The sequence below is a fragment of the Lonchura striata genome, chromosome 18, assembly GCF_050655825.1.
Source record: "Lonchura striata isolate lonStrDom1 chromosome 18, ASM5065582v1, whole genome shotgun sequence".
In the NCBI taxonomy this organism is placed as follows: domain Eukaryota; kingdom Metazoa; phylum Chordata; class Aves; order Passeriformes; family Estrildidae; genus Lonchura; species Lonchura striata.
This window is the reverse complement of record NC_140720.1, coordinates 15,044,782-15,056,441: the sequence shown is the minus strand read 5'-3', so window position 1 is coordinate 15,056,441 and position 11,660 is coordinate 15,044,782. Positions and strand designations below refer to the sequence as shown.

The window sequence follows — 11,660 nt, the reverse complement described above, 5'->3', positions numbered from 1 at the left end:
GGCAGGATGGGGCCCTGCAGGGATGGCTGTGGTAGTCAGCTCCCCCCCACCCCCATTGCTGCAGGGTCCCACATCTCCCAACAGCAGCAAAGTCAAAGCAGTAAGAAAATAAAGCTTTATTGGGAAAAGCAGCATTGTACAAAGACCTGCAGTGTAGAACCCTGAGAAGTTGCTCTGCCAGGTCTGAGAACAGCAAGAGAAAACCAAGAAGGGGTTGGGGGGAGCAGGACCTACCTGCATGTGAGGCTGTGTGAGCACAGAGGTCCCTCCAAATTGTTTCAGAGCACCCCATGGCAGCAGTACCTCCCTTCCCCAGGTTTGGGAGTTTGGCAGGGATAGAAGAGGAAAATCTCATTTTTTTTCACCCTCCTTATCCCTTATTTCCTTGCTCTGTCTGCAGGGACAGGCACCCATGGTGAGCTCCAGCCCTGCTATATGTCACTAGTGTGATATTTGCATATGCAAATCAAACAGGTTTATTTACATGTCTGTCCCCATCAGCTCTTGTTAAAACACTGCACTCCACACCTGCCTGAGCACTGAGGTCCCACTGCACCAGGACAGCCTCAGCTGCAGCTCCACTTTGGCACCAGCCTGGACCTGCCAGCTTTGCTATGGCTCTGGCTCAGTGCCTCTAGCACAGCGTCACCACTCGCCCCTCACACAGCCAAAACACAGGGTACAGGGGCTCTGTGAAGACACTGTGGAAGGAGTGGATGAGTTTTGTCCTCTCCCCGAGGCCGTAGAAGGAGAGGAGCCCCTTGCCATAATCCAGGCTGACCCCCAGGTTCTTATAGAGCTGCTCCTGGATTTTCTGGGCGTGGCCCTTGTGCCAGGCCAGGTAACAATCCTCCCTCACCTGCAGCCCCCACGAGCCCCCATCCAGCCCGATGTTGAAGCTGTGGCCCTGCTGCTGCTCCTGGGGGAGCCCCCGGTAGGTGACCCCCAGGATGACAGAGTGGCTGGAGATCTTCACCTCCCAGTAGTGGTGGCCGGGGCCGTAGCTCTGCGTGCACAGCACCTGCCAGGGCTCGAAGCGGGGGCCCTGCCCCTGCCCAGGGACAGTGCCAGGACTGTGCTTGGCTTTGCGGGCACCTTTGGACAGCTCCAGGTACTTGTTGGCTGTCTCGGGGTCGAAGGTCAGGTTGCGGTGGTCTGGGGGAAGCAAGGGGACAGATGGGGCTGAAATGCTTCATCAGACCTTTATGCCCTCCCAGCAGTGATGGGGTTTAAATTCTGTAGGGCTGGCCCCCAAGATGGAAGGGAACAGGGTGTTTGGAGGGGAAGGGTAGTGGGGAGGATGCAACACCTGCCCTAAAGAGAATGGAAAAGCCCAGAAATAGCTTTTGAGGCACTGAAACACAATGTTTTGCAGTTCTTACACAACCCAGCTCACAGCTGTGAGTTCACATTGTGAGCACAGTGGCTCTGTGGCCATTTTGGCAGGGATGTGCTTGATTTTAAGAGGAAAAAGTACCAGTGTGGGTTGGGAGAGGGAGAGAAAACCAGGTGTTAAGTGAGCAAATATGGTAGTGCAGGGAATTACTCTCCTCTGCATGGGCTGTGATAGCTCCTGCTGTGGGCATTCCCTGGCCACCAGCAGCTCACCTTTCTCCCCCAACACCTGGGCCTTGCAGCTGGCTGGGCTCCTGCCTGCTGCCCATAAATAACAGGGGGTTCTCATTAATAACCCTAAGAATGTTCTGTGGGGCCTGATGGAAGGAATTCCTGCAGGCAGCAATTGACTCCTTGGCAAGAGTGACATGACCAACATGGCCTGAACATCACCCAAACCTCTTCCCAACAGGGAGGAGGTGGGAAGAGGAGCACAGAGGAATTTCCTAACAACAGGGGATGGCTGGCCTGGGGAGGAAAGGGGACATGAAGGACTATAGCTAGGAATGCTGAGACCATACTCCTGGACAGAGAGCAATGACTGCAGGCATGGCTCTGGACTGGGGCTGTGCCATGCAGGGCAGTGACTGATCCAATACCAGACAGCCTCAGTTCCATGGGAAAGCAATTCCTGGTGCTCCTAATCCCCCTAATGGGTCCTTTCCCATCCCAGCCCATCCACCTTGCCCCCAGACCACCCTTCTCTGCATTTAGGGAGACACATTGGAAGAACCAGGGATGATGCTCCTGTCCCTGCAGCCACAACCACCCTCCTCCCAGGAAGGAGCCTGGCTTGGTGACATCTCTTTGTGCTGGGGACCCCAGTGAGGTGCTGTCCCTCCAGGCCCTCTGTGCTCCTTACCTTTCAGAAGCTCAGCTCGGAGCTGGCACTTGGGGAGAGGGTCCACAGCCTTCACCACCAGCTCCTGAGGATGCACTGGGCCTGTGGAGGATGGGAACAGGCATCTTGAGTAATGCCACCCAAAAACTTCTTTCTTCCTGGCTTCATGGGAAGAAAAGGAGAAGGAGGAGGAGGAACTCCACTGTATCCACACCTGGGAGCAGGCATGTGCCACCATGGTTCAGCATTCCCAGCAAGGAGGGGCCACAGGGAAGCCACCCTGCTCATCCCTCTTCATCTGCTGACCAGTAAATGTGTGTCCCATCCTAAACCCCTGTGCCCAACAGCTGTGTCCCCAGCAGTGACACAGGCCAGGCTCATCTTCAGGATGACTCAGAGCCTTTCAAAGTACCCCTGAGAGCAGGAGGGTTACCTTGGTCAGCAGCGTTGGGGGCTTTGGGGGCCACACAGGCAGGCAGGTCCTCTAGCAGGAGCCTGGAGATGCTGGTGAGGATCTCAGAGATGGGCTTGATCACAGGAGCCACATCAAACTCCACGGGGACCAGCACCTCTGGGCTCTCCAGAGGTGGGAACAGGGGGAACTCCTGCAGACAGACAAACAGACACCATTAACCAGTCTGGGGAGGACTGTGCAAACCCATTTGCACTCATCATGTCTCCCCAGTGGGCAACAAGGGTATCCCAGCATTGCTCAAGCAACTTTTCAGAGACCCCCAAAAAACAGCTCTTTCCCACAGCCCCAGCACATCCCTGAGCCAAACTGAGGGTGCATTCCCAGTGGGAATGGGTTGGACGTGATTCTGCTGTCATCAGAAGGGTGCAGGCCCAAGCAAATGGGAGAACACAAACAGTGCCAGAGTGGTACCTGCAGGAAGCTCCTGTGGTCAGGGCAGGCCAGCAGGCTCTGAGCCTTCTCCATGTGCTGGCCAAGGATGTCCAGGCGGTCCTTACACAGGTTCCAGTTCTTGTCCACATGCTCCAGTGCCACCCTCTGCTCTTGCTCAATCCTGGCCACTGTCTGACACTGGAAATCCTCCAGAGCTTTCTTCAGATGGGTGAATTTGCTCTGAATCCCATCTTTGAGTTCAGAGCAGTCCTGGGCAGGAAGAGCCATGAGAACCAGCGTGCTCCCACCCACAGGCCAGCACAGGGAGGCTGCAGCGTTACCTTGATGCTCTCTGTCTGCAACTCCAGCTCCTTCATTGCCTGTTCAATCCTCTCTGATTCCTCCTGGGCTTTTTCCAGGGATTCTTTCAAAAAGGTCTGTGAAGGGAGGCATAGGATAACAGAATAGAATAGAATAGAATAGAATAGTTGGAAAATACATCCAAGATCATTGAGTTCAGCCTGTGACTGAACACCCTCAACTAGCCCAGAGCACTGAGTTTCATATCCAGTCATTTCTCCCAGTCATGTCCAGTTGCACATCCTGTGGAACAGCCCACTGCTGCCCTCCTGGCTCCCAGGACCCTCTCAGGGATACAGGACAAGGCTAAGAGGAAAGGAGGCAGCCTGGGAAGGGGACTCTGCGTCAGGATAACAAATAAGTGATTTTTTTGTGCTGCCTATCACCCCTTTTTTAGCTGTTTCCTTTAGATCAGAGGGTAACAAACAGCTCACTGCTGCCCCCGACAACACCCGGTTTCTCAAGGAGCAGCCGGGCACTGGTGGCACCTCCCTGGCCAGCCCCGTGTCCAGCTGCGGCTGGGCAGCCTGGCACACAGAGGGACATCACGTCCCTGCAGCAGCACACGGGGCAGTGGAGTGGATGTCGCGCGTGCCTGAGCTGTCACAACACCCCTGGCTTCTCCCCAGCCCTGTCACCCACCTGCTTTTTGGCTCGCTCCTCCTCGAAGAGCACCCGCCGGTGCCGCTGGCAGTCCCGGACGGTGCAGATGCAGCAGATGCAGCGCCGCTCGTCCTCGCAGTACAGCTCCAGCGGCCGCCCGTGCTGCCGGCACAGCTCGGCCGGGGCCACCTCGCAGCGGCCCGCGGCCGAGCCCCGCTCCTCACTGTCCCGGGCCAGCTCCACCACGCTGTGCAGGGTGACATTCTTCTTCAGCTCCGGGCACCGCTCGAAGCCCCTGCGGCACTCCGGGCAGGTGTAGTTCGCCTCGGTGCCGGCGGCCGCCTGCTTTTGCTTGTCCCAGTGGTCGCTGATGCAGCGCTTGCAGAAGTTGTGGCCGCAGGGCAAAGTCACGGGCACCCTGAACAGCTCCAGGCAGATGGAGCACACCAGCTTCTCCTCCAGCTTCTGAGACATGGGTGATGCCATCCTGCCTGTGCCCGAGACCGCGGCAAGAAGCCGGGGAAATGGAAACTAAGGAGCGCAGAGGAAGACGAGGTGGTGACGCTGTGCCCAGAGGCGGGGCAGGGCTCCCGGCCAGACGCACTCCTGAAGTGACACCCGGTGGCTGTCCCTGGTCACACTGGCTGTGCCACAGGCTGCGGAGGGAGGGTTGGAGCCGCTCCCCGGGGAGAGAGAGGGCTGGGAAGTACCCTGGGAGACTCCGGAGAGGATGGAATGCTGCAGTGACAGCACAGGGAGACACGCGGGAGGCTAACAGCGATCAGAGTAATTTGTATTTCCATGAACACGTTTGCGGGGCACACATCCATGTGCAATTGGATTTTCACTCCTTTACTGCCTTTTGAGGGGACTTCCAGGCATCCTCAGCTCTGCCAGGGCTGGGTCTCTGAGCTGAGCATGGCAGTTCCCCCTGGCACAGAGCCCTCTGTGCAGAGCTCCTGCCTGGGAGCCAGCAGAGAGGCACCCACTGCTGCTGCAGCCACATGTCACCTCCCTGTGCCGTGGCAAGGCTGTGACACATGCCAGCACTGTGTTCTTCCCTTGAACCACAGCTCCTGCTGTTTGCCATGTCCCCATGCACACCCAGCACACCTTTTCCTACAAACTTCCTTGCAACACCTGTGCACATCAGCACTCTGAAATGCAATAAAGATGCCACCTGGGCCACCTGTTCCTGCTCAGGTGGAGTCTCCTGCCTGGAGGCCAGTGCAGTGCCTGTGCACTGCAAACCTTCCCCTCGCCGTCACACAGTTCAGTTTCAGTTTTCCCAGCCCAAGACTTATCTCTACCAGGCCCATGTGCTATCTTGCTCATGTCCCCAGGCTGCTGGGACAGCCTTTTTTTTCTAGCCTCCCCTCACGAGCAGCTTCCCTTTCAGGTGCACAGGTGAGGGCAAGCAGGGAGCAGGTCTCTGGTGGTTCATCCAGACCAGCTTCCATACCACAGGCAGAGCTACCCTCTCTGACGACAGGAGAGAACTCAGGATATGTGACAGCTCCCTGCATGTCCCAGCAAGCTTCAGCTCCGAAACATTCCTTTGGGTTGCATCTGTCAATTCTGACCAAATATTTAAAGCCCAGAGAGGCTAACATGACCTGTGTGTCTGCCTGGAACCTGTGTCCCCACCGTGGGCACCTCCCCAGTGCACTCACCCCAGATTAAACTAGACCCCAGAATCTTTCAGGCTGGAGGGGAGTTCAAGGGGCTCTGGAGTAACAGGCTCCTCCCAATAAAGACAGTTTTGCCAGCACTACTCAGAGAGTGTTTAATCAGACTCAATCCTCCAGAAGGACTGCACAAATAAAATCTGACACAGTCCTGAACCACGGCACTGTGAGAGGAAGAAATCCAGACTGGCCTGGCTCTCTTTGTTCCATAAACAGGCAAAAGGAAAACTGCAATCCTTGCAGGAAAGAAAGGCAGATTGTCGCTGGGGAGATGCAGCCTGCCAGCCACTGCTCAGCTCTGCTGCAGAATCAGGAGCAAGGTTTCAGCCTGGCCATGAATTCACTTTGAATGTTCTCACTGAGCAGCCTCTTGACCACGCAGCTGCCAGTCCTGTGAGCACCCAACGCCAGCTCCCAGCACAGGGAAACTGAGCTGAGGGGCTCAGACTTTGTCATTTCCTTCCTGAGGCATTGAGGGGGGCACAGGAAATCCAGGAGCCAGCATCCCACGGACACAGAGAGGGACAGCTCCTAGTAGATGCCGTAGGTGGGCTCCTCTGTGTCTCTGTACCTGTCCAGGTACCTCAGGGGCTGGTGACGAGGGAACTTCACCTGCGGAGGGTGGTAGGGGGGCGGCCGCACGAACTCGAACACAGGCTCCCTCATGTCTGCAGAGAGTGACAGGGTCAGCAGGGGGGCTCACATCTGAGCCCCACACAGGACCAGCGCTGCTCAAACATGCCCTTGGAGTTATTTTAAAATCCTCAGCCAAGGATTAGGAGTTGCTCCTTCAGGCTGCTGTTAGTTTGGAGGAGGATGGCTCAGGAAGGGCTTAGTTTGTGCTGATCCTGGACAAGTGCCAAGATCAAGTAAGAGCCTGCAGCCACAGGGCCATGTCCCACCCACAGACTCCCCCTTCAGTGTCCCCATTGCTTACTGAGCAGCTGATGGAAGGTGGAAGTGACAGAGCTGTCCCACTGACACTGGAAAAATGCCAGCCCTGCCGGGGTCATGGCATCCTTATGCTTTCTGTAGAAGTCAAATGTACTAAAGGTTCTCATCTTCAGGCTGTAGCTGAAAACAAGACATGAGCACCAAGTGAATCTCTCCTTGCAGCAGTACCTTCTTCCACATCACCCCAGGGCATATGAGAAAGGTGGAAAAAAAAGCCACTAAGAGGAAATTTCCCAGTGTCTCCAGCTCCATGCACATTTCTGGGCAGGACAAACCACTCTCTAACAGCCTCTTCTGTAACAATGGGACTCTGCAGTGCTGGGATTGTGGCTGCAGAGGGCACACAAACCCAAAGCAGCCCTGGAGAACTCTGCAGAGTGACAGGAGCTGCTCCTCCAGTGCAGTGACAGGTACACAAACCCCACAAGCAGCAGCAGCCAAGCCCAGCTCTGCCGTGAGCAGAGGAATTACCACGGTGCTGGCCGAGCGTCCTGGCTGAAATCGATGGGACCGTGTTGCTTGAAGAGCAGGAAGATGAAGCGGTGGTAGCCCGTCCCCATGGCAGGGAAGGGGGGCAGGTAGTGGCACATCTCCTTACCAGCCTTGATGTCACTGCCTGGGATGTTGGTCCTGGACACAAACACATTTACACTCATTTCCCTCCAGCAGATTCATCCAGGACTGCAAATCCCTCTGCCATGCTGTGATGTGATTGCTGCCCCGTTTGATAAGGGAACAGATAGTAGTAATCGATTTCACCACAGGAAAAATCCCACCCAGTGACTGGAATGCTGAACAGCAGCAACATCTGGAACTCCTGCATCCTTAACAAGGCCCAGAACACAGGGCTGAAGGAGCTAATGGCAGGAGCAGCAGGAAAAGCCATGGATTCTGAGCTGTTGGAGGAGTTTTTGCCCGGGCCACAAGCACAGAGCACATGGCTCTGATGTACTCACACCAGCCAGTGGAGGTACTCGGAGTCTGCATCCCTCAAATGTCCATCTGCCAACACACAACAGGGAAAAGTGACTTAGGGACACCCTGGTGCCAGCATCCACCCCAAAGTGAGAACGCCCAGACTGCTCTGATCAGAGGGAACAGTTCAAGACCTCTCAACATTCCTTCCCTGGCAGGAAAGGAACTCATTCCTATTGGACTGAGTTTAAAATGAGGAGCAAATAACTCTGCAGATCTAATTCCAAGATTCTTGAAATCTTCTTGGGTAGCTGCATCCTTCACTGTGCCTTGGTCTTTCAGGGTGAACAGTGTCAGCAAAGCTGCCTTCCAGGCAGACTGCCAAGGAAGAGGAGTTTGGAGGTAAACAAAGATGGGAGTCAGGAAATTGTTTCCTCTATAGTGTGACACAGGTCCTGTTGTGTCACTGTCCCTTCTCTCAAGTGCAATGGATTTGGAGAGGCTACAGTCTTTCCTCCATATGTAATAAGTCCCAGACTAACAGATATAACATCACAGAATCACAGCACAGCTTGGGACCTTAAAGCTCATCTCATCCCACCCCCTGCCATGGGCAGGGACACCTTCAGTAGACCAGGTTACTCCAACTTGGCCTTGAACCCTTCCAGTGTTCATTATCTCTGTGCAGCCAAAATAATCAGGAGTTAACCAAAAGCTGAGTGAAACAACCTAGTTTAAACATGTTCCTTTAAAGAACCTGCTGCTCACCTGGATTTGTGAGTAACAAGGTCCAGAGGGAGCCTTTGTCTGCCTCATATGACACTGCAGGGGGACTGGAAGCCTAAAAGAGCAACATAAAGAGACTGTAAATCACTCACACAACAGCTTCCATGAACTGTGTCTGGGCAAGGCTTGGACACAACACAGACTGGACACTGCCAGGCCACTGAGGAATCCACCTGGAGAGCCCCAGGGCATAAATAACCATCAGCCTCCTGCCACACAACCTAAAATCTCTGTCCCTATCACAACCATCAAATATTTTCCTTCAGCACAGAGGAAACACCCTTGTAAAAGGCATCCCCTGGAATGAACCATGCCATTGGAAGCACCTGTCACAAAGAGGCTTCCCAGGGGCTCCAAGTCGTTCCCATCTCCCTTCTCGCACCTCTGATGGAGTCACCATGTTCCCGTAGTAGACTGGCACGAGGTGCTCGTCCTCCTGGCTGTACTCCACCCTCAGGGCCACCCAGGGGGTGAAGGTGGCCCCCTTGAACAGGTCCCGGAACACCCCACAGTGCTTGGCCACGCGCTGCTTGTGGAACGGGCCACTGGTCCTCTCCCACTCAGCCCTGACCTCGTCCAGGGGAATGAGCTCTGCAAGGAGAGAGGGAGGATGCAGAAGCAGCAGCTGGACACCCAGAGCAGCTGGAGCAGGAAGGGAGGTGCTGGGGCACTGACCAGTCCGGAGCCGCGCTGCTCGTTCCATCTCAGCATTCCGGCGGTTCTCCCTCAGGATCCTCTTTCTTTCCTTGAGCTCCTTTGCCCGTGATGACCTCTCACGTGGCAGGCCAATGTCTGTCTCAGGCTCTTCAGGGAGGGGTGAAAAAAGAGGAGGTGAAACATGTGAGCACCCAAACCACCCAAACACAAACCCCTGTGAAACGTCTGAGAGTGTGAGACAAAGAGTTCCAGAGATCAGGATGACAGCGGGGTTTGGGTTGGGAGGGGCATTGAAGACCATCCACTTCCAACCCTGCCATGGACAAGGACACCTCCCTCTAGAAAAGACCTGAAGGAACAATCAGGCCTTGATTCTGTCCCCTCTGCACCTCCTTCCCCAGCTCATGGCCCTCCCATTCCCAGCTGTGTTATCTGCTGCACGCCTGAAGCTCTGGCTCTCTGCTCTCCGTGGCACCAGCAGGGCTTCAAGGAATCGCTCTTTTGCTCTGTGTCTTTTGGCAGGTCCTGGCCAGCCTCTCTCCCTCTGGAAAACCACTTTCCCCTGGAGATATCTGCACACGGGACAGGGCTAAGCCTGTGCCAGAGCCCCTGGGGTTTGGGGACACAGCTGGGTACCTGCAGGGGGGTCGGTGTGCTGACGGTAGGTGTTCCACCAGCGCGGCTCCCGGCTCGCCTGCTCCGCCTGCCGCAGGTAGCGCGTGAAGCTGCGGTACTTCTGCAGCGCCTCCAGGTTCTCCACGTCCACATCCTCGTTGGGCATGGGCCCCAGCGGGGCTGCCCTCTTCCAGAGCACGGCTGGGGGGACACACATCCCAGGGGCTCACAAGGAGAGGAACAAGCTTGGCATGGGCAGAGCACGCACAAGGCCGGAGCCATCCCCACCTCCCACAGCCACGTTCATGGAGTCACAGGATGGGCGAGGCTGGAAGGGACCGGAGTCACCTGATCCCACCTTTTGCTCCAGCAGGCTCATCCCATAGCACAGGACTGTGTCCAGATGGCTCTGGAATATCTCCAGGGAGGAGACTCCACACCCTCTCTGGACAATCTGTTCAGGGCTTGGGCACTGCACAGGGAAGAGGTTCTGCCTCATGTCCAGGTGGAATTTCCTGGGCATCACTTGGTGTCCATGGCCTCTGGTGCCATTGCTGGCCCCTGGAGCGGAGCCTGGGCCCTGCTGTGCCCTCCCTGCAGCAGGGACACACGGGGACGAGCCCCAGCACCCTCAGCCTCTCCCAGGACAGAGATGCTGCCGTCCCCAGGCCATCCTGGCGGTCTCCACAGGACCTGGAGCTCCGTGTCCCTCATCCCCAGGAGCCCAGAACCGGACACTGCTCCAGGGGAGGCCCGGCCAGGGCTGAGCAGAGGGGCAGCATCACCCCTGACCTGCTGGAAACGCTCTCCTCACGCCCCCGGGCCAGCAGCGCCCTTGTCGTGCCCTCGGGCACAGCGCTGCTCACGGACAGCTCCTGGTGCCCAGCACCCCCAGCTCCTTCCCCACAGAGCCGCTTCTCCAGCCAGCTCCTGGTGCCCAGCACCCCCAGCTCCTTCCCCACAGAGCCGCTTCTCCAGACAGCTCCTGGTGCCCAGCACCCCCAGCTCCTTCCCCACAGAGCCGCTTCTCCAGCCAGCTCCTGGTGCCCAGCACCCCCAGCTCCTTCCCCACAGAGCCGCTTCTCCAGCCAGCTCCTGGTGCCCAGCACCCCCAGCTCCTTCCCCACAGAGCCGCTTCTCCAGCCAGCTCCTGGTGCCCAGCACCCCCAGCTCCTTCCCCACAGAGCCGCTTCTCCAGCCAGCTCCTGGTGCCCAGCACCCCCAGCTCCTTCCCCACAGAGCCGCTTCTCCAGCCAGCTCCTGGTGCCCAGCACCCCCAGCTCCTTCCCCACAGAGCCGCTTCTCCAGCCAGCTCCTGGTGCCCAGCACCCCCAGCTCCTTCCCCACAGAGCTGCTTCTCCAGCCAGCTCCTGGTGCCCAGCACCCCCAGCTCCTTCCCCACAGAGCCGCTTCTCCAGCCAGCTCCTGGTGCCCAGCACCCCCAGCTCCTTCCCCACAGAGCCGCTTCTCCAGCCGTCAGCCCGGCCTGTGCTGCTGCCTGGGCTGCTCCTCCGCAGCTGAAGGACCCTGCACCGAACTCGGGGCAGCTCCTCTCTGCCCTTCTCCCCAGCCTGCCCGCTCCCTCTGAAGGGCTCACAGCACCCTGGGCCATCGACCCCTCATCCAAGCCCCTGAGGAACAAATTAGCACTGCGCCCAGTACTGATCCCTGGGGGACATCACTAGCCGTCCGAGAGCACCCTCCCCTCTTTCCCCGGTGTGTTTCGGGGCTGTCCCGGTGTCTCACCGGCCGTCCCGAAGCTGCGCCCGGCGCGGGCCCGGCGCAGCGCCGCTCCCAGCAGCGCCGCCGCCATGTTGCGCGCGCGCTGAGGGCAGGGCCCCGCCGCCGTCATGAGGCGCAGCGCCGCCGCCATGTTGCGCGCGCGCTGAGGGCAGGGCCCCGCCGCCGTCATGAGGCGCAGCGCCGCCGCCATGTTGCGCGCGCGCTGAGGGCAGGGCCCCGCCGCCGTCATGAGGCGCAGCGCCGCCGCCATGTTGCG

At 57.7% G+C, this 11,660-nt stretch overlaps 3 protein-coding genes across 5 annotated transcripts in view; 1 reads left to right on the top strand and 2 right to left on the bottom strand.

The window, feature by feature from the left end:
- Positions 1-97: 97 nt before the first annotated feature.
- TRIM65 (tripartite motif containing 65) lies at positions 98-5,676 on the bottom strand. Of its 2 annotated transcripts, none has more exons than XM_085556999.1 (6): positions 4,086-5,676; positions 3,425-3,520; positions 3,123-3,353; positions 2,670-2,841; positions 2,258-2,398; positions 98-1,155 (listed from the first exon to the last, which is right to left on the bottom strand). In XM_085556999.1, exons 1-6 carry the CDS (start codon positions 4,530-4,532, stop codon positions 635-637), a joined length of 1,608 nt encoding a protein of 535 aa, XP_085413125.1. In that variant the 5' UTR covers positions 4,533-5,676; the 3' UTR covers positions 98-634. The 2 variants fall into 2 exon arrangements, with proteins under 2 accessions (XP_085413125.1, XP_077643549.1); XM_077787423.2 differs by having other exon boundaries at positions 2,258-2,338.
- Positions 5,677-5,818: 142 nt separating this feature from the next.
- Positions 5,819-11,481, bottom strand: MRPL38 (mitochondrial ribosomal protein L38). 2 transcript variants are annotated; one of them, XM_085557000.1, is made up of 9 exons: positions 11,408-11,481; positions 9,683-9,886; positions 9,065-9,193; positions 8,772-8,980; positions 8,372-8,444; positions 7,645-7,690; positions 7,160-7,318; positions 6,672-6,808; positions 5,819-6,402 (listed from the first exon to the last, which is right to left on the bottom strand). In XM_085557000.1, the coding sequence occupies exons 1-9, from the start codon at positions 11,472-11,474 to the stop codon at positions 6,266-6,268; spliced, it is 1,161 nt and encodes a 386-aa protein (XP_085413126.1). In that variant the 5' UTR covers positions 11,475-11,481; the 3' UTR covers positions 5,819-6,265. The 2 variants fall into 2 exon arrangements, with proteins under 2 accessions (XP_085413126.1, XP_021397315.2); XM_021541640.3 differs by having other exon boundaries at positions 9,683-9,862.
- LOC146765845 (uncharacterized) overlaps positions 9,890-11,660 on the top strand; it is a 189,074-nt gene continuing 187,303 nt past the window's right edge. Inside the window, exon 1 of the mRNA XM_085557007.1 lies at positions 9,890-11,147. Coding sequence (XP_085413133.1) covers positions 9,980-11,147 — 1,168 coding nt within the window. The 5' untranslated portion in view covers positions 9,890-9,979. The remainder of the gene's footprint in view (positions 11,148-11,660) is intronic.